The sequence below is a fragment of the Nyctereutes procyonoides genome, unplaced genomic scaffold (assembly GCF_905146905.1).
Source record: "Nyctereutes procyonoides isolate TBG_1078 unplaced genomic scaffold, NYPRO_anot_genome, whole genome shotgun sequence".
NCBI classification, from domain to species: Eukaryota; Metazoa; Chordata; class Mammalia; order Carnivora; family Canidae; genus Nyctereutes; species Nyctereutes procyonoides.
This window is the reverse complement of record NW_026575131.1, coordinates 40,630,229-40,652,271: the sequence shown is the minus strand read 5'-3', so window position 1 is coordinate 40,652,271 and position 22,043 is coordinate 40,630,229. Positions and strand designations below refer to the sequence as shown.

At 52.7% G+C, this 22,043-nt stretch overlaps 2 protein-coding genes across 6 annotated transcripts; both read right to left on the bottom strand.

Moving 5' to 3' along the window:
• Positions 1-9,025: 9,025 nt before the first annotated feature.
• Positions 9,026-9,912, bottom strand: TMEM89 (transmembrane protein 89). The gene is made up of 2 exons (XM_055342917.1): positions 9,619-9,912; positions 9,026-9,211 (listed from the first exon to the last, which is right to left on the bottom strand). Exons 1-2 carry the CDS (start codon positions 9,910-9,912, stop codon positions 9,026-9,028), a joined length of 480 nt encoding a protein of 159 aa, XP_055198892.1.
• A 1,716-nt stretch (positions 9,913-11,628) lies between these two features.
• SLC26A6 (solute carrier family 26 member 6) lies at positions 11,629-21,649 on the bottom strand. Of its 5 annotated transcripts, XM_055344399.1 has the most exons (22): positions 21,561-21,635; positions 21,246-21,393; positions 19,703-19,861; positions 19,483-19,622; positions 19,142-19,252; positions 18,432-18,595; positions 18,064-18,228; positions 17,831-17,983; positions 17,441-17,523; positions 17,209-17,356; positions 16,806-16,919; positions 16,586-16,663; positions 16,179-16,274; positions 15,983-16,089; positions 15,776-15,845; positions 14,477-14,569; positions 14,290-14,388; positions 13,750-13,842; positions 12,845-13,021; positions 12,601-12,655; positions 12,190-12,326; positions 11,629-11,953 (listed from the first exon to the last, which is right to left on the bottom strand). In XM_055344399.1, exons 2-22 carry the CDS (start codon positions 21,368-21,370, stop codon positions 11,939-11,941), a joined length of 2,382 nt encoding a protein of 793 aa, XP_055200374.1. In that variant the 5' UTR covers positions 21,371-21,393; positions 21,561-21,635; the 3' UTR covers positions 11,629-11,938. The 5 variants fall into 5 exon arrangements, with proteins under 5 accessions (XP_055200374.1, XP_055200375.1, XP_055200376.1 ...); XM_055344400.1 differs by lacking the exon at positions 21,246-21,393 and having other exon boundaries at positions 12,845-13,024; positions 21,561-21,649; XM_055344401.1 differs by lacking the exon at positions 21,246-21,393 and having other exon boundaries at positions 21,561-21,649.
• Between the last annotated feature and the right edge of the window lie 394 nt (positions 21,650-22,043).

The window sequence follows — 22,043 nt, the reverse complement described above, 5'->3', positions numbered from 1 at the left end:
AGCCACTCGGGCTGCCCTCCTCTCTGTGTATTCTCATGAATAAATAAATAAAATCTTTTTAAAAAATAAAAAATGAAATTATGTTATGATTTAGACATGAAAAATTAAAAATAGAATCATCTAGTCCATCTTTCCACTTTTTTAAAACTTCCGTTTCAAGAAGTTTTATATTTATAAAGAAGTTGAGCAGATAGTAGAGTTCCCATATATATCTCTCTTATACACACATGCACAGTTTCCCCTATTATTAACATCTGACATTAAGGTACGGTGGTTGCAATATTGGTATGCTATTAACTAAAGTCTATAGTTTATTCAGATTACCTTACTTTCTACCTATGTTTTTTTCTCTTCTAGGATTCTATTCAGGACACCACATGTTTAGTTGTTACATCTTCTTAGGCTTCTCTTGTCTACGACACAACCTCCTCCAGTGACACCCACATTCTGTACCCTTCTAGCAGAGCTCCCCTGAAGAGTTCGCTGCATGCAATTCCTGTCCTCCCATTCTCTCCCAAATCCACTCCAGTCCAATCACTACATCACTCCTCCAAATCCACACCTGTCATGGTAACCAGTGAGCTCCATGTTGCTAAAGCCAATGGCTTCTTTACTTTCAGGTTCCCACACTACTATTCTTGTCCCACCTCCTGAACACTCTTTCTTAGCTCCTCAGCTGGTTCTTCTTCACCTCCCAATCTTAATAGAGAGCCCAGGGCTCAGTCCTGGCTACTTCTTCCTTTCCTGATAAAATCTACTCTTTGGTCAAATCACCCAGCCTCAGGGCTTCAGTCCTGTCTGTACAGACAGTGGCTTCTCTATTCCCGTCATTTTCTCACTATCTCCTCCGGAGGGCCAACATTTCAATTAAACCTGGCTAACACTGAACTCTTCCTTCCAAACCTCCCATAATTGCCTTCATCAGTAAATGACACCTCCATTAACCTAGTTGTTCAGACTAAAAAATCTAGGAGACAACCTTGACTCTTTCAAGATTCACACCCAGAGGGACGCCTGGGTGGCTCAGCGGTTGAGCGCCTGCCTTTGGCTCAAGGTATGATCCTGGATTCCCAGGTTCAAGTTCACATCAGGCTCCTTGCATGCGGCCTGCTTCTCCCTCTGCCTGTGTCTCTGCCTGTCTCTCTCTCATGAATAAATAAATCTTAAAAAAAAAAAAATGATGCCTGGGTGGCTCAGTGGTTGAGCGCCTGCCTTTGGCTCAGGGCATGATCCTGGAGTCCCAGGATTGAGTCCCACATCAGGCTCCCTGCATGGAGCCTGCTTCTCCCTCTGCCTGTGTCTCTGCCTCTCTCTGTGTCTCTCATGAGTAAATAAATAAAATCTTTATTTTTTTTTTTTTTTGTATTTTTTTTTTTTTTTAGTTTTTTTTTTTTTTTTTTTTTTAATTTATTTATGATAGTCACAGAGAGAGAGAGAGAGAGAGAGAGGCAGAGACACAGGCAGAGGGAGAAGCAGGCTCCATGCACCGGGAGCCCGACGTGGGATTCGATCCCGGATCTCCAGGATCGCGCCCTGGGCCAAAGGCAGGCGCCAAACCGCTGCGCCACCCAGGGATCCCAAATCTTTATTTTTTAAAAATTTTTATTTATTTATGATAGTCACACAGAGAGAGAGAGAGAGAGAGAGGCAGAGACACAGGCAGAGGGAGAAGCAGGCTCCATGCACCGGGAGCCCCGATGTGGGACTCGATCCCGGGTCTCCAGGACCGCGCCCTGGGCCAAAGGCAGGCGCCGAACCGCTGCGCCACCCAGGGATCCCTAAATAAAATCTTTAAAAAAAAATAATTTCTATATCCAGTCTTCCTCATACCCATCCCCCATTCCCACTACTACCTTGGGATGAGAAGGGAAGGACAATGATACAACCAGGAAGTGCGTGATGTTGCAGAAGCCTGGGGAAGTATGTGTTTCGAGAGGTTGGTCAAAAAAGGAAATGTTTATTAAAAGCAGCAGCCATCGCAATGACTTGGCAAGAGTCTTTGATGATTCACTGATCATTGGAATTTACTTGGTATATGGAATGAGGTGAAGTCAAAATATCCCTTTCCCCCCTAAATTGGAAACTGCATTTTCTAACAGCATTTCTTTATTTATTATTAAGTAATCTCCATGTCCAACGTGAGGCTTGAATTCATGACCCCAAGATCAAAAGTTACATACTCTACCAACTGAGCCAGCCAGGTGCCCCATCTCTATCCATATCCCCTTTATTACCCACCCCAGGGATTCTCAAACCTGTAACCAGATCCCTGTGCTGCCTGAGAAGGCTCTGAGACTCACCTTACTCTTCTCACTCAATATTTATTTGATATACTCACCAGTTTATTCTAGGCTTTTTTTCCATGTGTTTTCAAAATTTTATTAATTTTTTGAAAGATTTATTTATCTGAGAGCATGCATGTGCAAGAGTGTGAGCAGGGGAAGGGGCAGAGGGAGAAAGAATCCTGAAGCAGATTCTTCGCTGAGTGTGGAGCTTGATGCGGGGCTCAATCCCAGGATCCTGAGATTAGGACCTGAGCCAAAATCAAGAGTCAGCCGTTTAACTGACTGAGCCACCAAGCACCCCTGTTTTTTTTTAATTTTAGTTTTATTTATTTTAAAGATTTTATTTATTCATTCATGAGAGTCACATAGAGAGAGGCAGAGACACAGGCAGAGAGAGAAGCAGGCTCCATGCAGGGAGCCCAACATGGGACTCAATCCCGGGTCTCCAGGATCATGCCCTAGGCCAAAGGCAGGCGCTAAACTGCTGAGCACCCAGGGATCCCCAAATTTTAGATTTAAGTCGTGCTAACATATACATAAAATTTAGTACCTTAACTATTATTAAGTGTACAACTCAGTTACATTAATTACATTAAAAATACTGTGCCACCATTACCACTATTTCTAGAACTTCTAGAACTCATCATTCTAAATGGAAACTGTACCCATTAAGCAATAACTCACTATTTCCTCCTTCTTCCAACCCTGGATAATCTCAATTCTACTTTCTGTTTAAATGAATTTGGCTATTTTAAATATCCCACTCATAAAAATGGGATTCATACAATATTTACTGTCAAAAGCAAGATGCCCAAAATGGAGTCATTTATGCTAAGCCCCAAGCCACCAAACCAAACTTCTTGGATGTGTGTGCTCATGTTTTTCATCAGATTTGGGGGGAGGAGGTGACCGTTATTTATTCAAAAACTTTTTTTCTGCCCCTTTCTCGCTTTCTTTTCTATTTGGAACTTCCACAATGCATATATTGCTGTGCATGATGGTGTTCTACAGGATCTGCACATTTTTTTCTTTCTGATTCTCAGACTGGATATCTCGTCTTACTTTCAAGTCCACTGATCTTTTCTTCTGCCTGCTCCAGTGTATTGTTGAACACTTCTAGTTTTCCACTGCAGTTATCTTATAGTTTTTGGCTCCAGCATTCTTAGATCCATTAAAATTTTCTTTTTATTGATATTCTAATTTTATGCAGACACTGTTTTTCTGATTTTTTTTAAGTTTTTATTTATTTATTCACAGGAGACACACACAGAGAGAGGCAGAGACACGGGCAGAGTGAGAAGCAGGCTCTATGCAGGGAGCCCGATGCGAGTCCTGACCCCGGGTCTCCAGGATCAGGCCCTGCACTGAAGGCAGCACTAAACCGCTGAGCCAAAAATAAAAATAAAAATAAAAAAATAAAATAAACCGCTGAGCCACCCGGGCTGCCCTGTCTTTCTGATTTCTTTTAGCTCTTTGTCCAGTTTCCTTTCACTGATAATATCACTGCCTGGGGGATACCTCGGTGGCTCAGTGTTTGAGCATCTGCCTTTGGCTCAGGGCCTGATCCCCATAGGTCCCTATTGAGTCCCACATCGGGCTCCCTGCAGGGAGACTGCTCCTCCCTCCGCCTATGTCTCTGCTTCTCTCTGTGTGTCTCTCATGAATAAAATAAACAATCTTAAAAAAAAATTCCACTGCCTGGGCTTACTCAGGGGCGTTTCCTGTCAAGTTTCTTTTTTTTTTCCTCTGTGAATGGGCCACACTTTTCCATTTCTTAACATGTTTCATAATATTTTGTTAAGAACTAGACATTCTGGGGATCCCTGGGTGGCGCAGCGGTTTGGCGCCTGCCTTTGGCCCAGGGCGTGATCCTGGAGACCCCGGATCGAATCCCACGTCGGGCTCCCGGTGCATGGAGCCTGCTTCTCCCTCTGCCTGTGTCACTGCCTCTCTCTCTCTCTCTCTCTCTCTGTGACTATCATAAATAAATTTAAAAAAAAATTAAAAAAAAAACTAGACATTCTGAATATGAAATGTGGTAATTCTGGAGAGTGAGAACTCTTCAGTAATTTCTTTTTTTTTTCTTCAGTAATTTCTGATTTCAGCTTGTGGAGGGGTGAAGCCATCTGTTTATGACCTCTCCATACTATTTTTACAAAGTGTATTTTCCTTGTTGTGTATAGAAACTGAAGTTTCTATTCTATTATCACTTGGTCAGCCAGTCATCTGACAAAGGTTTCCTTAAGTGTCCTGCTCCCAGAAGGAAGGTGGAAATGGGGGTGGTGAAGTGAGGTCTACTTAAATCCCCTGCAGCTGGGAAGCTGCCTCAGCCTGTGGGGTTTGAAACAGGGAAATTCATTGAATTGAATTTCTCCATCAAGCTCTCCCTTGGATGCTGCAAGTGTTCAACCTAGACTTTAGAATTCCAAAAAAGCTGCTACACAATTTTTGCTAGGTCAATAGTTATTTTAATAGAAGGAAGGATTCCTGAGGAGTGCTACTCTATCATCTCTTGTGATGTCACATTGTGTTCTAAATTATTTATCAAGACAGTACTCTGTCAATCTAAAAGAAAAGCCTGGTTTGATTAGAATTGTATTAAGGCCAATAATTTTGGGGAAAGTCTTTTTTTTTGGACAGTTGGCCAAGAATTTCTAGCATCAAGTCTTGGATCTGTTTTAATACTTTTTCTCTCAATCTTCCTCCCTCCTCTTGGATTTTACCATAAATAGCAAGAAGAGCTAAGGCTGTATTTTCAACATTTTGCTTGGAAGTCTCTTCTACCTAATGTTCAAGTTCATCATTTGCAAGTTCTGCTTTCCACCCAACTGCTGGACACAATTCCACTAAGCTTTCTGCAGCTACTTAGCATTCTGCTTCCTCCTGGTCCCCAGTAACATGTCACTTGTTTCCTTCTGAGCCCTCACTGGCAGCATTTTTAAGGTCAAGATTTCTGCTAATAGTTGAAGGATGTTCTGGCTTTTTCCATTATGCTCCTTACATTCTTCCAGCTTTTGCTCACTGCTCAATTCCGAAGCTGTTCCCACATTTTTAGAATTTGTTACGGTAGTACCTTGCTCGTGATACCAACATCTGTATTAATTTTCTATTGCTGTCACAACAAATTACCCAATGACTCAGAACACAAATGTATTATCTCACAGTTCTGTAGGTTCAAAGTCCAACATGGATCTCATTAAGCTAAAATTAAGGCATCAGCAGAACTGTGTTTCTTTCTGGAGGTTCTAGGAGAGAATTTGTGTCCCTGATCATTAGGGTTGTTGGCAGAATTTATTTTTTTTAATTTTTATTTATTTATGATAGTCACAGAGAGAGAGAGAGAGAGAGAGAGAGAGAGAGAGGCAGAGACATAGGCAGAGGGAGAAGCAGGCTCCATGCACCGGGAGCCCGACATGGGACTCGATCCTGGGTCTCCAAAGGCAGGAGCCAAACCGCTGCGCCACCCAGGGGTCCCCTGTTGGCAGAATTTAGATCCTAGTGGTTGTAGGGTCTGAGGTTCCTGTTTTTCTTCTTTTTTTTTAATAAAGATTTTATTTATTTATTTGACAGAGAGAGTGAGCAAACAAGCAGGGGAAGAGGTAGGCAGAGAGAGAGAGAGAAAAGCGGGCTCCCTAAGGAGCAGGGAGCCCGATGTGGAGCCCGATCTAGGACCCTAGGATCATGACTTGAGCAGAAGGCAGATGCTCAAGCAACTGAGCCATCTAGGCACCCCAGGTTCCTGTTTTTCTTACTATCTCCAAGGGGTCGTCCCAGCTTCCAGAGGTCATCTGAATTCCTTGGATTTTTGGATGGTGGAAGATCCCTTCCCCCATCTTCAAAACAAGAAACAGAGGATCAAGTACCTTTCATAATTTAAATCTGACCAACTCATTTGCCCTCTTCATCACTTTTAAGGACTCATGTGATTACATTGGGCCTAGCAAAATAATCCAGAATAATCTACCTTAAGGTCTTTAACCTTAATTACATCTGCCAAGTTCTTTTTGCCATGTTCTGTAACCACAGATTCCATGGCCATCTTGAGGGGCCATTATTCTGCCCACCAAACCCTCACCAGGAGGTATCACCCCTCCGCCTCCCTAGCCTGCTCCTTAGTCTCCAGAGCTTCTTCGTCCCCTGAAATTCTGACCATCGCCTAGTTCATGGACAAGGCCAAGTTCTGCCCCCACCCCCTCTACTAGGCTTGTCATTCTGACTGGAACACTCTCTCCTACTCTAGTCACCTCACTTTTCTTCAGGTGCCAGCAGTCAGCCCACCTCTGCTCCACCCTGACTAGGCCAGCACAACTCTCTGTAGAGTGATTGCTTTTTTTGAATTGGTTTCACCGTCACCGCCATTACTACCACCTTCCCATTTGTGAGTGGGTAAGGGAGGAGCCCCTTCTGTTCTGTATATCAGTGGATCCAGTATCCACAATAGAACTAGCAAACGGTGCTTCTGAACCTTCAGAATGTAGAAGTGGGTCTAGCAAGAAGCTGATGAATCCTAAGTTTCAATGGCCTTCTCTTCCGGGCCTTGGGAAGACCCCCAGTAGTGTGTCCATAAGGGCAAGACTTTCTTTTTTTTAAGGATTTATTTATTTATTTATTTATTTATTTGAGACAGAGAGCACAGCAGGGAGGAGGGTCAGAGTCAGAGGGAGAAGCAGACCTCCTACTGAGCACAGAGCCTGATGCAGGGCTCGATCCCAGGACCTGGAGATTATGACCTGTGCTGAAAGCAGATGCTTAACTGACTGAGCCACCCAGGCCCCCCCCCCCCCCCCGAATCATTCTATCCATGGGTATTTCCTTTGGAACTGCTGGTACACCTTGTAGAACTTTCTGACCTTCTGTTTCCGGTGGGTTTTTTTTTTTCTTTTTTTTAGCTCACAAAATGAAGATATTCTAACAGCATTCAGTTAGAACCTCTTTCCTTTTCCAGTCAATCCCTTTATCCTACCCCTCCTCTTTTAGGGAGCATTAAAGGGGTTATAACAGTTTGGATGGTTAGCCAAGAGGAAGGTGGGTTGGAGGTTGTCCCAGGTTGAGTTCTCTGAGACACCAACTCAAAGAGGGAGATTAGGATGTTTACCAAGGAGTCAAGATCGGTATCTGAGGGAGGGAGAGAAAGGGTTAGGCCAAGGGCAAAAACTAGCTATGATGAGGCCTTTCTGCAGCTAAGGCAGACCCATCTGCCGACAGCAGCAGGCTTTCCCGCTGAGGGACCTGGGTGGCACAGCGCTAAGCCTACCTCAGGGACACACTTGGTTTGGGTTCAGAGGGACCCAACGTGGTTCACCCCACTCCTGTGTGCGGTTACTTTATTGTTCCTTCCCTGGTACAGGAGGCCTCCAGGAACCTCCTGCCAGGTTAGAGCTCCTGGTCAGAATAGATATACAGGATCCCACTGCATTTAGAACCTGCCCCCACAATGCCCCGTGCTAGAAAATTGTGGGCCATACAAAGAAAACAAGTTTTGAAAGGTCTGTGGAGCCAGAAGTCCATCTTTAGCAAATTCTTCCAAGTTACACAGCTTCTATACGAAGGTAAGTTGATGACAGTTTTCAATATTCGAAAACCATCTAGACCATTGATGGGACATTATCAAAAACAGGTTAGGAGAGGAATTCTCTAAACTACCAAAACAGATTTTTTAAAGATTTTATTTATTCATGAGAGACACAGAGAGATGGAGGCAGGCAGAGGGAGAAGCAGGCTCCATGCAGGGAGCCCAATGTGGGACTCAGTCCCAGGACCGCAGGATCACACCCTGAGCCAAAGGCAGACACTCAACCACTAAGCCACCCAGGTGTCCCTAAACTACCAAAAATTAAAATACAAGTTTCAATCAACCACGTTAGAAGGAAGACTGAATTATTTTTCTCTTTTCTGTATAGAGAATACATCCCCATATGACAAACTCCTCATCCTATATAGAGGTTGTCAGAATCAGCAGCCAGGGAGTACAGGAGGACTTGCATTACAGAAATGGGTCAGGATGTCACCATAAGCACATTACTGGTCTGGATTTTGCATTGTAGGGTCAACTCTTTGACATTTGTAATCTCTTGTTTCTTTCCTCATGTGAATGCATGTTTCTATTTTTTAATTCGTAATTTTATATTCTTTTTCTAAAACAGACTTTAAATACATATGGGCCTCAGTACCTACTCATCTTGGGTTTTCTGCAGCAGAAGAAAGGGAAGAAGGGAGTGAAGTTCAGCCCTCCCTCCACTTCCAAGGGCCTTAGGGCAAGGGCCACTCAGATGCCAGAGCATGTTTGAGGCTGCCACAAAGATAAAATCGGCCAGGGTTCAGCCTCCACCCCACCTTCCCAACCCCGACCCCTGCATCACCTACACGGAGCCCTCAGTGACTCAGCTAGGTTGTCCCCTCCTCTGGGCAGTGCTCCATGGACTACCCCATTCTGCCCTGATGGTCAAGTCTTGTTCCACCACACTGGGGCCCGTGAGGAGCTCCAGAGAGACAGTTGCATTTGTGAGGGAAGAGGGGTCTATTTCTTGGTGGGGGCAACGGAGCAGTGTGAGCCAGTACCACCTATCTACCCACCCATCCTGGGCACAGAGACCTCAGGTCCGCTGGCTGCAGTAGAAAGGGGACACAGGGTCTAGGAAGGCCTGGAGAAGACGCACACACACACGGGCCTGAGCTTGGTCCAGAGCCTCAGGCTATCCCAACCCCAACTGGCCACCAGGCAAAGAGAGGCATACGTTGGGTCACCCAGTCTGGGTGGGACACTCCTTTATTTGGGTCTTCTGTTGGTTGGATATACGCTGCAGGTGGCCCTCAATATGGAGCAGGAGGGCATCTAACATGTGCAGGACCCCACGGAGCAGGGCACGGTCTGAGATTGGGGCCCGCCGCTTCCAGGGTCCAGAGGGGTTAGTAGTCACCTGAGGATGCTGAGGATAGGACCAAGAGGCAGGAGTGAGAGCAGAGGGACAGGATGGGGGGGTATAGTAAGGAGCAGCCATGGGACCAGGGAGAAGGGCATAGGAAGGGAGTTGGTGAGGAAGGGTGATCAGGGGTCTGCTGGAGGCTAGGGTGGTCATGGGGGCCAAGGGGGCTGGACGAGGAACAGGGACATTAAAGGGGTAGATAGATAGGAGCAAAGTACTGGCCATAGGGAATGATCAGGGGTTGATGAGTGTGGACAGAGATAGGGACCACAGGGTGTGAGTGGTGGGGAGGAGACAGATGGAGGCACGGGGGGTAGGAGGTAGAGAGGGGAGGAGGGGTGGAAGACATGAGCTCACTGAGTCTAAGTGGAGGTAGGAGGCTGTGGAGGACAGAGCAGTCCTCTGCTCACCTCGAGCTTAGCAGCCTGGGAGCGCCGCCGCTGCAGCACGGCCCGGCTGATCATCAGCATCATGGTAGTGGTGATTGTGACCCCGGCCACAGGGTAGATGCGGTTCATCCCCATGCCCATCCAGTGGCCAGGACAGCCCAGGCTGCTCCCACAACCATCCAGGGTGTTTGGCTGGCACCCCCAAGGGTGCAGGTCCAGCCCCACCTGGTACCAGAGGGGCCGTGTCCAGGTGAGGGAGGGGGCTGGCATGGCCAGCAAGGGCAGCAGTAGCAGGAAGGATGGTGCGAGCAGCATGGCTGTGCCAAGTGCCTGGGTAGAACCCGGGCGCCTGGCAACGGGCAAACACCCCTCCCCCAGCAGCAGGCGGCAAGTTCCAGCTGGGCCCACGGCCTCTCAGGAGGGGCAGCCTGGCCAGAAAGCACAGCAGGAGGGAAGGGGAGCTTCCAGGGCTGGGGGGCAGGTGCACTGGGCAGGCTTGAGTCCTGGGTGCCAATCTCTGAGCCAGCCCGGGTCTGAAGGGATACCTTCTTCCCCCTACCTCCTCCTCCTCATCTAGCCTTCGATCCCTAAAATCCTAACACTTCACAGTTCCTAAGGCTGCTGTCCAGCACAAAGCTGGCCCCCAAAGCCCAGCCTACCCTACAGTACAAATTCCAGCAGGATGAGCCCTCAGAAGTATGGGGCCCCCACACACTCTGAGTAAAGCCTGCAGGCTCACCCTGGCCTGGGAGGTCCTGTGTCCTGTGTCCTCCCTCCATCTGGCCTCACACAGGCCCCAGTGGCCTCCCTGGTGTTCCTGAACACATTTGCAGTTCATTTTGGCAGGACATGGTCCTCCACTCCTCCACTCCCCACGGCTGGTGTTTCAGTTGTGTGACCTACTCCCTCAGCTTCCCTCCCATGACCATGATGGGCAATAGAGTCCTTCCTTTCTCTCTCTCTCTCTCTCTCTCTCTCTCTTTCATGACCCAGTTTTTTCTTCAAAGCAGTTCTGTCCGCAATTTCTTAGTTGAGGTCTGCCCTCCAGTCTAGCACATGAGCTTTACTCACCCAATATTTGCTAAGCACACCACACACCACCGTTGCTGGTGCTGGGCCATGGCGTGTCAGAGTAGATAAAAAGCCCTGATTTCCTGAGCTGTGGTTCTGGGGGGTGGGGCAGATGATTCATGAACACAGAGCAGGCTGTCGCCACTGCAGAATACGATAAACACTGAGCTGGACAAGGGGCACCTGGGTGACTTGAAGGACAGAGCAGCCTCTGTCCACTAGCCCAGCACACAGCTGAGCACCTGGTCAGTACCTGGGGGACAGCAGAGCTTGCACATCCCGAGCGGGTGATGTGAGCAAAGTCTTGCCACAAGCGTTCCATGGCACTGACTCATTTCATACTCACTGAGCACCCACAAAGTGGGTACAGTCACCATTCGCGCTGTACTGCCGAGGAGACACTGAGGCCCAGGAAGATTCTAGTCTCCTGCTCCCAATCACTCAGAGCATCAGCTGGCCCATAGGAAGGCCCACTGCTGCCCACTGGGCGACATGCCCAGATGCTGGCCTTTTGTGGTAGAAAGCAGCACATGCTTCTTGGCTGACAGTGACCTGCAGAGCCCAAGTGGTCTAAGGATGTGAACAGGCCTTTTACCAAGTATATCAATCCTGTGTGTTCTTACTTCTCAACACAGACCAGCAGCACCTGTGAACATTATGCTTTCCCAGCTGGTTGCTCAGGTGTTCACTCCACATCCTCCGATGGCTACACTCACCAGGACCATTCCTAAGAAGCAGCTCTGATTCCATGGTGTTCCAACTGAAGAAACAGGCCCCAAGGGTTGTGCATAGCTGGAGAGCTTGAACCTGGGGTGCCCCCAACCCTTGGCCTGGGCTCCATAACTCTCCCTTGGGCTCTATTCTCTTACCTGACTCTGCCCTCCCCAAAACTTCCCCCCAACTTCTGACTTCAGCCTCCACTTTGGGGCATAAGAAGGGTCAGGAGCCAGGGCTGTTGATCACTGCCCACTCCACCAAGGCATAGCAGAGCCCAGTGGTAGGCAAACAGGTCTTTATTTCTGGGGCTAAAAACATGCATCTTCCCCCCACCCAGCCAGTGCTGGTCTGACTCCAGTGCCCAACCCCAGGCCCAAGCCTATAGCACTGAACTTGGGAGTCCCAAAACCTCCATCCCTGAGTTGTATGTGTGTGTATATACGGAGAGGACTCCTGGGTGACATCTGGAGGCAGCCCAAGGGTAGGGACATTCTCACAAGTGCCTGGTCACAACCTCCAGAGGTAAGTAGTCTCAGCCTGGGCAGCAGCGTGGTCAGAGTTTGGTCATCTGAGTAGGCAAGGATGGGAGGCTCCAGTCAGTTTCCAAAAACACATACCTGCCCCTTCCCCCAGGACAGCAACTCCTGCTCCCAGGAGCAGCTTTAGCTGCATGTGGGAAGGGAAGGCGGTGGGTCCACTGGGGGCAGAGCCATTCAGGAAGGGCGGACTTCCCAGAAGTGGGGGTCAGGGTAGGGATAAGCATAGGCAAACAAAAAGAGCTCTGTGAGCCAGAGGCCAGCTCACCAAAACAGGGTTGGCAGGGCTGGACTTCGGGTGTTGGAGAGCAAAGAGGACAGCATCATGGACAGAGGCAAAGAGATGCTGCTTAGTGATCGATGCATCGAAGAAGTGCCCGGCTTCAAGCTGAGTGACCACAGGAGCTGCAGGCAGGAAGGAGGTCTCCCCTGACTCACAGAATCACCAGGAACACCAACCCCAATCACCAGAATACCCTGACCCATTTCACCTATGACCTCTACTCCTGGGGTTGCAACTAAACCTCTAGTCCCTCTTGATCCTTGACCCCCTGCCTCCCAAGACACCTCTGAGCTCTAGTTTCAGAGAAAGACTTTTCCTTGTGCTGCATGGCAGGCTCCTTGGCTGGAAGAGCCCCATTCCCCTCCCAGACCACTCGTGCTGTCCCCAAGCACGCACTGTGGCAGGCAGCCAGGTACACCTCCACCTCGATCTCTCGGAAGTCGCGGAAAATCTGCAGCAGGAAAGGGGGCCAGATTCAGAGAGAGGCTCCAGGGCTCTGAGGAAGGACTCAGGCAGGTTGTGGGAGAGGGAGTTTTGAGGGGGAGTTCAGACGGCTCTTGGGTCCAGTTACAGGGTCAAGAGGACTGGGGGGACTGGTCCCCTCCCAGGGCTCTGCTGAAGGGTGCTCCTAGCCCCTTACATTCTTCAGGCTCTTGATGCACACAGTGTCCACAAAGGAGAGGGCACTCAGGTCCAGGACGAGGCTGTGGAAGTGCGGCTGAGGCAGGCCCAGGGCCTTCAGTGTGGACCCATTTGAGGCCTTAGTATCTTCTTGACCACCAGCTGCTATATCCTCTACCTCATTCCCTGTGCTCGCCTGCTGGGAAACCAGACACACTGCAAAGGCTGCACATGAAGGAGCGATGGCAAGGAACATACACGGACATGCAAGGGACACATGGGGTCAGTTGTGGGAGCATGCATGTAAATACCCACATATATGGGACATGCACGGACACATGGAAACCTGGACATGGTGGAGCCTCTTTTACACAAAGACTGGAGGGACACATGGGAATGCACAGGAGAGGAAGCTCAGACTCAGGGAGCATGCACAGACGTGCATATACTGCTCTGTTACCTCCCAGGTCCAGGCCTAGGGACCTAGGGAGGGAGGTGGGCAAATGCGCCCCAACCTTAGCCAGCCAATGTGGAGTGAATAGGGGGCTCAGGGACACACATGCACACACAGACACCTTGGCACCCAGCCTGGGTCCCTAATTGGGCTTGGCACACCCTCTGATCCCATATTTTTCCCCATACCCCCAATCCCTTCCCTCTACCCATGAACACAGACTGTGAGGTCTCATGGACTCTACAAATTCAAGGTCTTTGGATGGCAGATCAGAGAACCACAAGCAGAATCTATGGCAGATCACCAGGCTTCTCCCCATGGGGAATCAGTTCCATCACCCCCACTCCTACCATTGGTACAACCACCTTGAAGCCCCAGCGGGTAAGTCCATGGCTTTCCTCTCAGGACATGCATGATACACCCACATTTCTGCAGCTCCTGGCTGGCCCCTCTCCCACCTCCAGCCTCACCTGGGCCTTAGAGTCCTCCACATTGTTGCTTTCCATGTCTCTGACGCTGGTGTTAACATGGATGGAAACAGAAGTCCCCTCAGAGGCTGCAGTCTAGGCCAGGGAGAAGGGAGACAGCAAAGAGCTGTCTCAGCTGTCATATGGCAGCCAGGCCAGGCAAGTCTGGTGTCACCCCCAGGCTTTGGGCAGGTAGGCAGGCCAGGAACTAAACCTTGGAACCCAAGGCCACCAGGCTGAAGACAGTAGGGTTTGACTGGCTCCTGGAGCAGCCAAAAATGGAAAAGGACTGTGGTGGTCCATGCTATCACTGGCTGGCAGTGTGTGTGTGTGTGTGTGTGTGTGTGTGTGTGAAACCAAACTTTGCCCAAAACACTAACCTGCCTGGGGAGCAAAGCAGGGGCCCTGGGGGCATCAGGGGAAAAGGAAGGGTGAGTGAGGCTAAGAACTCAGGAGCCCAGGAGCCCACGGGCCCAGGAGAAAGGCCATGTGGGTTCAGCAGCAGGACGGGGGCAGGAGTCCCCAGCTCAAAGGGGCCCCTGCCTGTTTCTGGAGAGTCTTCTGCAGTCGCTTCAGCTTTTGCTCCTTCTTCCTGAGCCGCTTCTTCTTCTGGGACATGAGGTGATCAACGTCTATACCACACTAGAAGCAAATGCAAGGGAAGGGGATGTGGACACTTTGGGGACACAAGGGACCTTCTGATGCTCACCCTGGGGACCCCAGGACTCACCCTCTGCTTCAGCGCATCACTGTAGAGCTCAGCATTAGCAAAATACATGGTGGCTGACGAGCGGAAGACCTTCACACCTGGGACCTCCCTGGCCTGGGGATGGGCAAGTGTTGGGGTGCCTGAGCCCCTACTTTCCCAGTTGTATCTTATTCTCCTGTTTTCCTCCCTTGTGCAGCCTGAGCCCCCCATCACCAGGGCTCTGCTCACCAGCCAGCATGGGCCCAGCCTGCGACCCCTGCCCTCCCGAGATCATGAGCCAGAAAGAAGTTTGGCCATGTCACCCTAACTCCTCATCCTGCTCCCCACTCCCCACCCTTGGCTACCCAGGCCTCAGCCAGGCCTGTCAAAACTTCCTCCAGGGCATCTTGCATCTTCCCTTCCCATATCCCTTCCCTTCTGCCAATACCCAGGCCAGGCTCTCAGGCCTCCTCTTGGGTCTCCACCCCCCACCCTGTGGTCTGTTTGCTACATTACGCACAGAGGAATGCTCCCCAGCTCCCACTCCATCCAGGGCATAGCCCAGATCTCTGCTCAGCACTTGGGCCTGCACAAAGCAGCTCCCATCTCCCTTTTTTTTTTTTTAGATTTTTATTTATTTATTCATGAGACATAGACACACACACACACACAGAGAGAGAGAGAGAGAGAGAGGCAGAGGCACACACAGAGGGAGAAGCAAGCTCCACGCAGGGAGCCTGATGTGGGACTCAATCCTGGGACCCCAGGATCACGCCCTGAGCTGAAGGCAGACGCTCAACAATTAAGCCACCCAGGCATCCCCCATCTCCCTTTCTGTCCAGCTGAGCTGCTCCCCCTCTTGTCCTCTCCTTGTTCTGATTATACTGTACTCAGGCTCCAAGGTTCCATGTCAGCAGAAATAGGCTTGTTCTATTCCAGAACCCCACTATTAGCCCTGAACCTTCTCAGGAGGTAAACGAATGTTAGAGATGTAGGAACTCCATTGATCAGATCAGGCAACAGCCTCCCCGACATCCTGGTGTCCCGGGCTCTTGCCCCCCAGCATTCCTGCCCCAAGGCTGCTCTGCAAGAGAAGCCTTGGACTGCTAGCTTCAAGTCAGATTCCTCTCCATGCTCCCCAGCACCTCTATCCACTCCTCCTCTGTCCCTTTATAGCTCTGAGGAGGGTCACAGCCCCAAATTCTTCCCTTGAAGTTCCCAGGACCAAAGCACACTCAGCCCCCAGGGTCTTTGCAAAGTGCAGAAAGGACCAACAGAGGGCCCATTGTGCCTCCATCCCACCCCGCCAGGCCTTTCTCTTGCTTAGCCTCTGCCACCCACCTCTGAGTACTCGGCCACATCTTGGTAAATATCCGTGTCTGTCACTTGCCCCAAGACAGAGTAGTGGGGCCTGTGAAGGAGAGTGTGTGAGAAGGGGGCATTGAGGGAGCCAAGCGTTACCACCAAGATGCAGGAAAGCTGGAGGGAGCCAGTGTGGCCCTCACCCTCTCACCGAATGGGATGAGGGGACCAGAAGGGGAGACTCACAGCTGTGTGCGGACCACCACAAGCAGGAGAGAGAAGACCACTGCAACTGCCAGGCCAATGTCCAAGTTCAGCAGGATGGTGGCCACGAAGGTCACCAGCCAGATGAGCTAAAAGTAGGACAATGGTCAACAGGCTCTAGAGGGGGCCTTGGGGCTGCAGGCCCCTAACCCCACCCCTGGGCTCCCAGACCTCTCACCAGATCCATCCGATTCGACTTCCAGAGGGAAGGTATGTCGGTGAACTGCATCAACATGCCCTTCAAGTTCACGATAATGGCGGCTGCCAGGACTGCCTACGTGAGAGGAGAGTGTCACCATGGGCTGCTGAGAGATGCCCAGATGCTAACAAGCCTGACCACCTGGGCAGGAGCCAGACTGATGCTGGCATAACCCCACCTGATGCTAACCGCCACCCCTGGACAAAACAACTCGGATCTGAAGCTGAAGGGTTCTAATCCCTGACCCCAAATCTCACCCTAAAGAGCTCAGCCTTGAAAAATAGGTCATGACCTTGTATCCCTGCCCCTCACCTAGGTCCTAATTGACCTGAGCCCCTGGTCTGGCCAAGTCCCTCAAGCCTGGCTGGGTGGGTGTGGCAGCTCACCTTGGGCAGGTCTCTGAAGAGTTCCCCAAGTTTGACGATGATAATGAGGATGAAGAGAGAGGAGACGGCTCCAGCCACCTTTGGGGGGGAGGAGGCGGAGTAACCAGGAGGGTGGGATGGAGGGTAGGAGAGTAGAAGTGGAGGGAGCAATGGGGTGGGATCGCCCAGCCAGTGTGTGTGTGCGCATGCGCACGGATGCACACCCGTGCCCGAAGCCCACCTGTGTGTTGCCCCCGGCGCCCTCCTGTACCAGGCTGCGGGACATGGAACAGCTCACGGGGAAGCATTGGAAGATGCCCCCAATGAGATTACTGAGGCCGAGAGCCACCAGCTCCTGGTGGAGAAAAATGCAGGTGTCTAGTGCCTGGCCTCTGCCCTCCCAAGTGCCTCCCCTAGGCCACTATGCCTAGGCCTAGGTGTCCCCAACTTCCATCCTCACTCAACAGTCTCCTGATCTGGCTGCTGCTGCCCCGAATGCCCTGAACTCCTACCCTCAGTGCCCCACATGGCCCCAGCACATCTGTTTGCTGCCTCCCCACGTCCCACCTGATACTCCATACACCCCTGCTCCCAGCCCCTGGGGTCGCTGTACACTCAGCTACCCCTGTACCCCACCGCCAGACCTGGTTGCTGTCCACCCGGTAGCCGTGCCTCAGAGCGAAGATCTTCCCCAGAGAGATGGCAATGGCAAAACCAACCACAGCGATGGTGAAGGCATATCCCACCAGGCTGGCGAAGAGCTGGGGACTGGGGGCTGCTGGGGGCACCAGCCTGTGAGGGGCATCTGTGAGGCCAAAGGAGGGTGTTTGCCTTGGCCACCCAATCCTCCCTGACTGGACAGGGGCCAGAGCTCACCCTGCAGGGATGTTGCCCACGATATCCACCCCAAATCTGTGCTTCAGGCCCACGCCGTAGGAGATGGCTGTGGCCCCAATGAGCTAGGGAGAGAGGACAGAGTCAGGGGAGGGGTTTGGCATTGTCAAGGGGGTAGATGGATGCCGGAAGCAGAGCCTTCAGGGGGTGGGTGGTGTAGCAGAGGACAGGGGTAATACACACAACTGTTTGGGGAAAGTAGAGATGCTATCAAGGTCCGGAAGGTGCCAGCATGAGATCTTCCTGCTGTGGTCAACCCCAGGAACTCTCCCTGGTGCCCGCCCATTCCAGCTGGTCATGAAGTCTGGGGGGCATCTGCCAGCAAGCACCTCCCCCACCTTCCCTGACCCTCTTGCCCCGAAGAATCCAAACCGTCAGCAGTTCCCCGGGGATCGGCAGGGGTAGACGTCGGTGCAATTTGTCATTCAGGAGTTTCACCAGCACAAGCACCACACCGGCCACCAACGCGGTGACCACCGTGCCCACCACACTCTGGGGCAGTTTTGAGCAGACCTCCAGCACTGTCTGGGGGGGGGTCAGGGTCACGGGTGGCACTGGAGGTTGTGGGGCACGCCCCGCCGGCTCCTCCTCCCACCTTCACTCACATAGATGAGGGACAGTGGCCCAGAGCGGCTGCTCAGTTGGAGGCCAAACACATACTTGAGCTGGGAGACGAAGACCTGCACAGACGCGGCTGTGGTATAGCCTCGGACCAGGGGCTCTGACAGGTAGGTGACCACAAAGCCGAAGCGGACCAGGCCCAGCCCTACCTGTGGGGTGACCAGGGGAAGTCAGGGGAGAGACAAGGGTTGTCAGGGTGGCTACAGCAGAGCCCAGGGCGGGTGGGAGCAGCCAGAGTGATGAGGAAGGGTGGTGACGGGCAGACACTCTGGGGAACTGGGAGAGGAGGGTGGGGATGGGTTTGGCAGTGGTGGGGTCAGGGTGGGGGCACAGGCTCCTGCCTGTTCCGCACCTGGAAGAGGCCGACCAGGACACTGAGCGTGGAGGCCAGCTCCACCCGGGTAGCATCTCTGGCCGCCTCATCGATTGTGGAGTTCACAGCCTGCAGGAAGTTCTCATCTGGGGCCAGGGATTCTGTCACACTGCCCACCATCACAGACATGACAGCAAAGGTGCCTGCAGGGGTGGGTCAGGGTGGGTCTGAGGGCAGAGGATGCTGCCCTTCCCTGGAGCTCTGCCCTTAAGGGGAGAGGTCAGGAGATAGCCCGTTCCAGAGGAGTATCTTCAGACTCCACTAGGCATTAGAGTCCATGCTCGTGGTCAAGGATGAACCCTGAACTCAAGGCATCTTAGGGTGGCTAGAAATGTTGGCCCTGCCCCACCTGTGTCCATCGGCTCAGAATCACTCTCCTCGTAGAAGGTGAGATGGGGAAAAGGGCTCGGCCAGCCTCAGGCTGGTTAGGCCTCTGCCAAGTTCTGGACCCCTCAAGTCATCTCACCCACATCCTCCTGGAGCCTGGGCCCTGAGTTATTCTGAATCTGCGGCCCCACAGTCAGAGGCCTAGTCCTGCCTGGGAATGACCTCGGGCCAGCCTCCCACTGGTCCAGCACCGATGCTGTCCCCCTCTCCAAGTTCCCTCTCCCCACTTAGCCCTCCCTCATCCCGTCCTCCACAGGGAAAGGTGGACAGCCTCCTGCAAGGCCAAGCCTGGTTCCACTTACCCACAGAGATATGCCGGGAAGTGCCAAACAGGAAGTAGACAAAGACAGGATAAAAAGAGCTGTAGAGGCCGAACACGGGGGGCAGTCCAGCCAGGAGGGCATAGGCTAGGCCTGGAGGTAGAATGGTAGCAATGGAGGCTTGCAGGCCAGGGCCTTGAGAAGGATGAGGGATTCCCAACCCTAGGTCATGGTCCATAGTTCCAGGGGCAGGGCTTATAGCTTCAGATTACAGAGGGGCATGAGACCATAGGGCTTCCATGACAGGGCCTTGATGGATTGCAAATCACTCTTCACCTCTGGAAGAGGCTGAGGGTACAGCCTCTGGGTCAGGTGTGGCTCACCTTGTGGTAGCTGCATAATGGCCACACTCAGGCCAGCCAACAAGTCGCCCAGGAGCCAGTCTCGCAAGGGATACCGAGGTAGCCAGGCCAAAACTGGAAGGTGTTGGAACAGAAGGGCTCGGGCCCGAGCACGGGAGCACCTGGGGACACAATGGTGGATTGGGGACAGGGTCTACGTAAGTCCTGCCAGTGCCCCCCAGACCCCCATCCTCAGCCTTACTGAAACCAGGTTCGCCACTGGCGGGTCCCAGTTGCTGAGGTCCAACACCCCAGCTCCTCCAGCTGTTCCTGGTTAAGCAGTGGCCGCTCCACATGGTAGTCTCGCTTCCTTAGCTCCATGGCTTGTGGCACAGGCAACAGTGCCTGTGTGTCCCTCTGCCTAGGATGGTGAGAGCACATCCACAGTGAGTGTACCCCTGGCCCAACCTCCCTCACACTTCCACCTGGGATCAGAGTCACCCACTTGACTTTTCTAGGCCTTAAGATCTAGGTAGGTCCAGCTTTCAACTGGACCCACGCCCAGCCAGTGGCAATTCTTGAACTTTGGCTGGGAAAAGTCTCTTGCTGGGCCAAAGTTCCCTATGAAAAGATAGCAAGATGAGTACAATCCATACCTCCAACCCAGGTATAGCTGCCCACCTGTCAGTGTTCTATGAGGCCTGGTCCCCGGCTGCCTGTCCCCCCTCCCAGGACAATCCCTGTCCAGTCTCTGAGTCTTTATCCAGCTGCCCCATGAGCTCAGTGCTGGCTGAGAGCACACACAAGGAAGGGACAGGGGTTCAGTTCTTCAGGCACGCTCCTCTTTAGAGCGGCTCCCATCTAAGGGAAGGAAAATATTGGGACTAAGGTTGCCCCTGGGCCTCCAGCCTGGGAGTCCAGGTTGTGAACAAACTCAGGCTTAATCTGGGAAAGCCAGGGGATGGCTCTCACGTGGAGAAAGGGGTCTCACTTCGCAAGCTCCTACTACTACCAGGTGCTCTTTCTAACATAGAGAAAGCTCTCACCTGATGGGAAAGTTTGCACCAGTCAGGTATGTGCTGTATTCAGAGAATCTCTTATCCACCCAGGGGCTCCCACCTGAAGGGGAGAGGGGAGGGGAAGAGGGGACCTCCCTTGGTAATAGGAGATCTGTGGGGAGGGAGTTCTTATTCGAGGAAGCCCATACTGGGAGGAAAACGTTCTTAGTGGGGAAACTTTTCACCTGCCAGGAAAGCTAGGAAAGTTCTCATCTGGAGGGTACTCTCACCTAAGGGAAGCTCTTACCTGGCGGAGGCTCCCACCCGGAATGGTTGAAAGCTATCACCTGGGAATAGACCTCAGGGCAGACGGCTTCCCTGCGGGGGAACTCCCCCGCTGGGAAATTTTTCTGGAAAGCTCTGACCTAGGGGTAAGATCCCACCCGAGGGGTAGGAACTCCCCTGGGAAGAACCTCTAACCTGGATGTCCTGGTTGGAGCGGGGAGCGGAGTAGGTGCAAAAGGCAAATCCTCAAAGACTCTAGGCACTGCCGTCTCGCAGAGATCTTTGAGCCCCCTTGCCCCTCCTCCGTGAGTCACTCAGGTGTTCTTAAAGGGCTCCCCCACTCCCCAGGACGCGTGTTTGGGGGGCGGGGCCTAGATCCTTGGCCCCTCCCCCTGGGAGGGCACCTCGGCCCTTCCAGCCCGACCCCTCATTCCCGGACCGGAGGTACCGCCGGATGGGCTCAGGCCAGCACTACGGAGTCGGTGTGGCGACCTCCCGGCCCCAACGCGCCCAGCGGCTCACCTCCTGGGCCGGGGCTCCTCCACACTCAGCCGCCTCCCGCGGCCCGAGGCCAGCCCGCGGGCGGCGCTCGAGTGGCTCCCCACACAGCCCTCGGGGGCGGGGGGCGCGCCGGCTCCCGCCCCCATCCCTCGCTTCCGGGGGCAGCCGCCTGCAGAAAATCGGCAAAGCAGCAAACCGAGGCGTCGCAGGGGGAAGACGCCTGCTGCGGACTTGGCGGCACCCCCTCCACGCTAACCCAAGCCGGCACCTACACCGGGGCCACGCGGCAGCTCGAGGACCCGGACGCGGGGAACCCGGGCTGCGCCCTGCACTCACCCCGAAGCTTCAGACGGCCCCATGGCCAGCGGGCCGCCTGCCAGGTGGCAGCTGCTCCCTAAGCGCTCGGGCGGGAGGCCGCTCGGGCTCCGGATGGGTGTCGAGGCCCTACGGTGCGCTCCAAGGGGCCAATCCCCGCACAGGCCAGAGCAGGCCTGGGCCAATCAGCGAGCTCGGGCGGGGCCTAAGGGTCGTTCTCTGGGCGGGGCGAGCCCCGAGGCGGAAGATTTAACCCCTTCCTCCCCTGCGGCCTGGTTCGTGCTGCCTCCCTGAGCCGGATGGAACTTCGGAACTGGGACCAAGGATCCGCGCTAGACTGGCCGTAGCCGCGGCCCCGGGTACCTGGGTACGACGGGGCGGATACCAGGTTCTGGCTGACTGCGGAAAGTGCCCGCGGGAGGGGGAGGGAACCCCCCAATGGGCTGCCTGGGGGTGCTTCTGGGAACCAGGACCTTAGCCCTCCTGGGGGTATCCGGTCCTTGG

Coding starts and splice junctions, on each gene's coding strand:
- SLC26A6 (XM_055344399.1), bottom strand. CDS start 21,370: ATGGGGGCGGGAGCCGGCGCGCCCCCCGCCCCCGAGGGCTGTGTGGGG. Junction 17,524..17,830: donor TCCCCGGGGAACTGCTGACG/GTTTGGATTCTT, acceptor CTCTCTCCCTAG/CTCATTGGGGCCACAGCCAT. Junction 12,327..12,600: donor GTACCTGGCTGCCTGCCACA/GTGCGTGCTTGG, acceptor TCCTGCCTGCAG/CTCCTGTGGTCACTCAGCTT.
- TMEM89 (XM_055342917.1), bottom strand. CDS start 9,912: ATGCTGCTCGCACCATCCTTCCTGCTACTGCTGCCCTTGCTGGCCATG. Junction 9,212..9,618: donor CCCAGGCTGCTAAGCTCGAG/GTGAGCAGAGGA, acceptor TCCTATCCTCAG/CATCCTCAGGTGACTACTAA.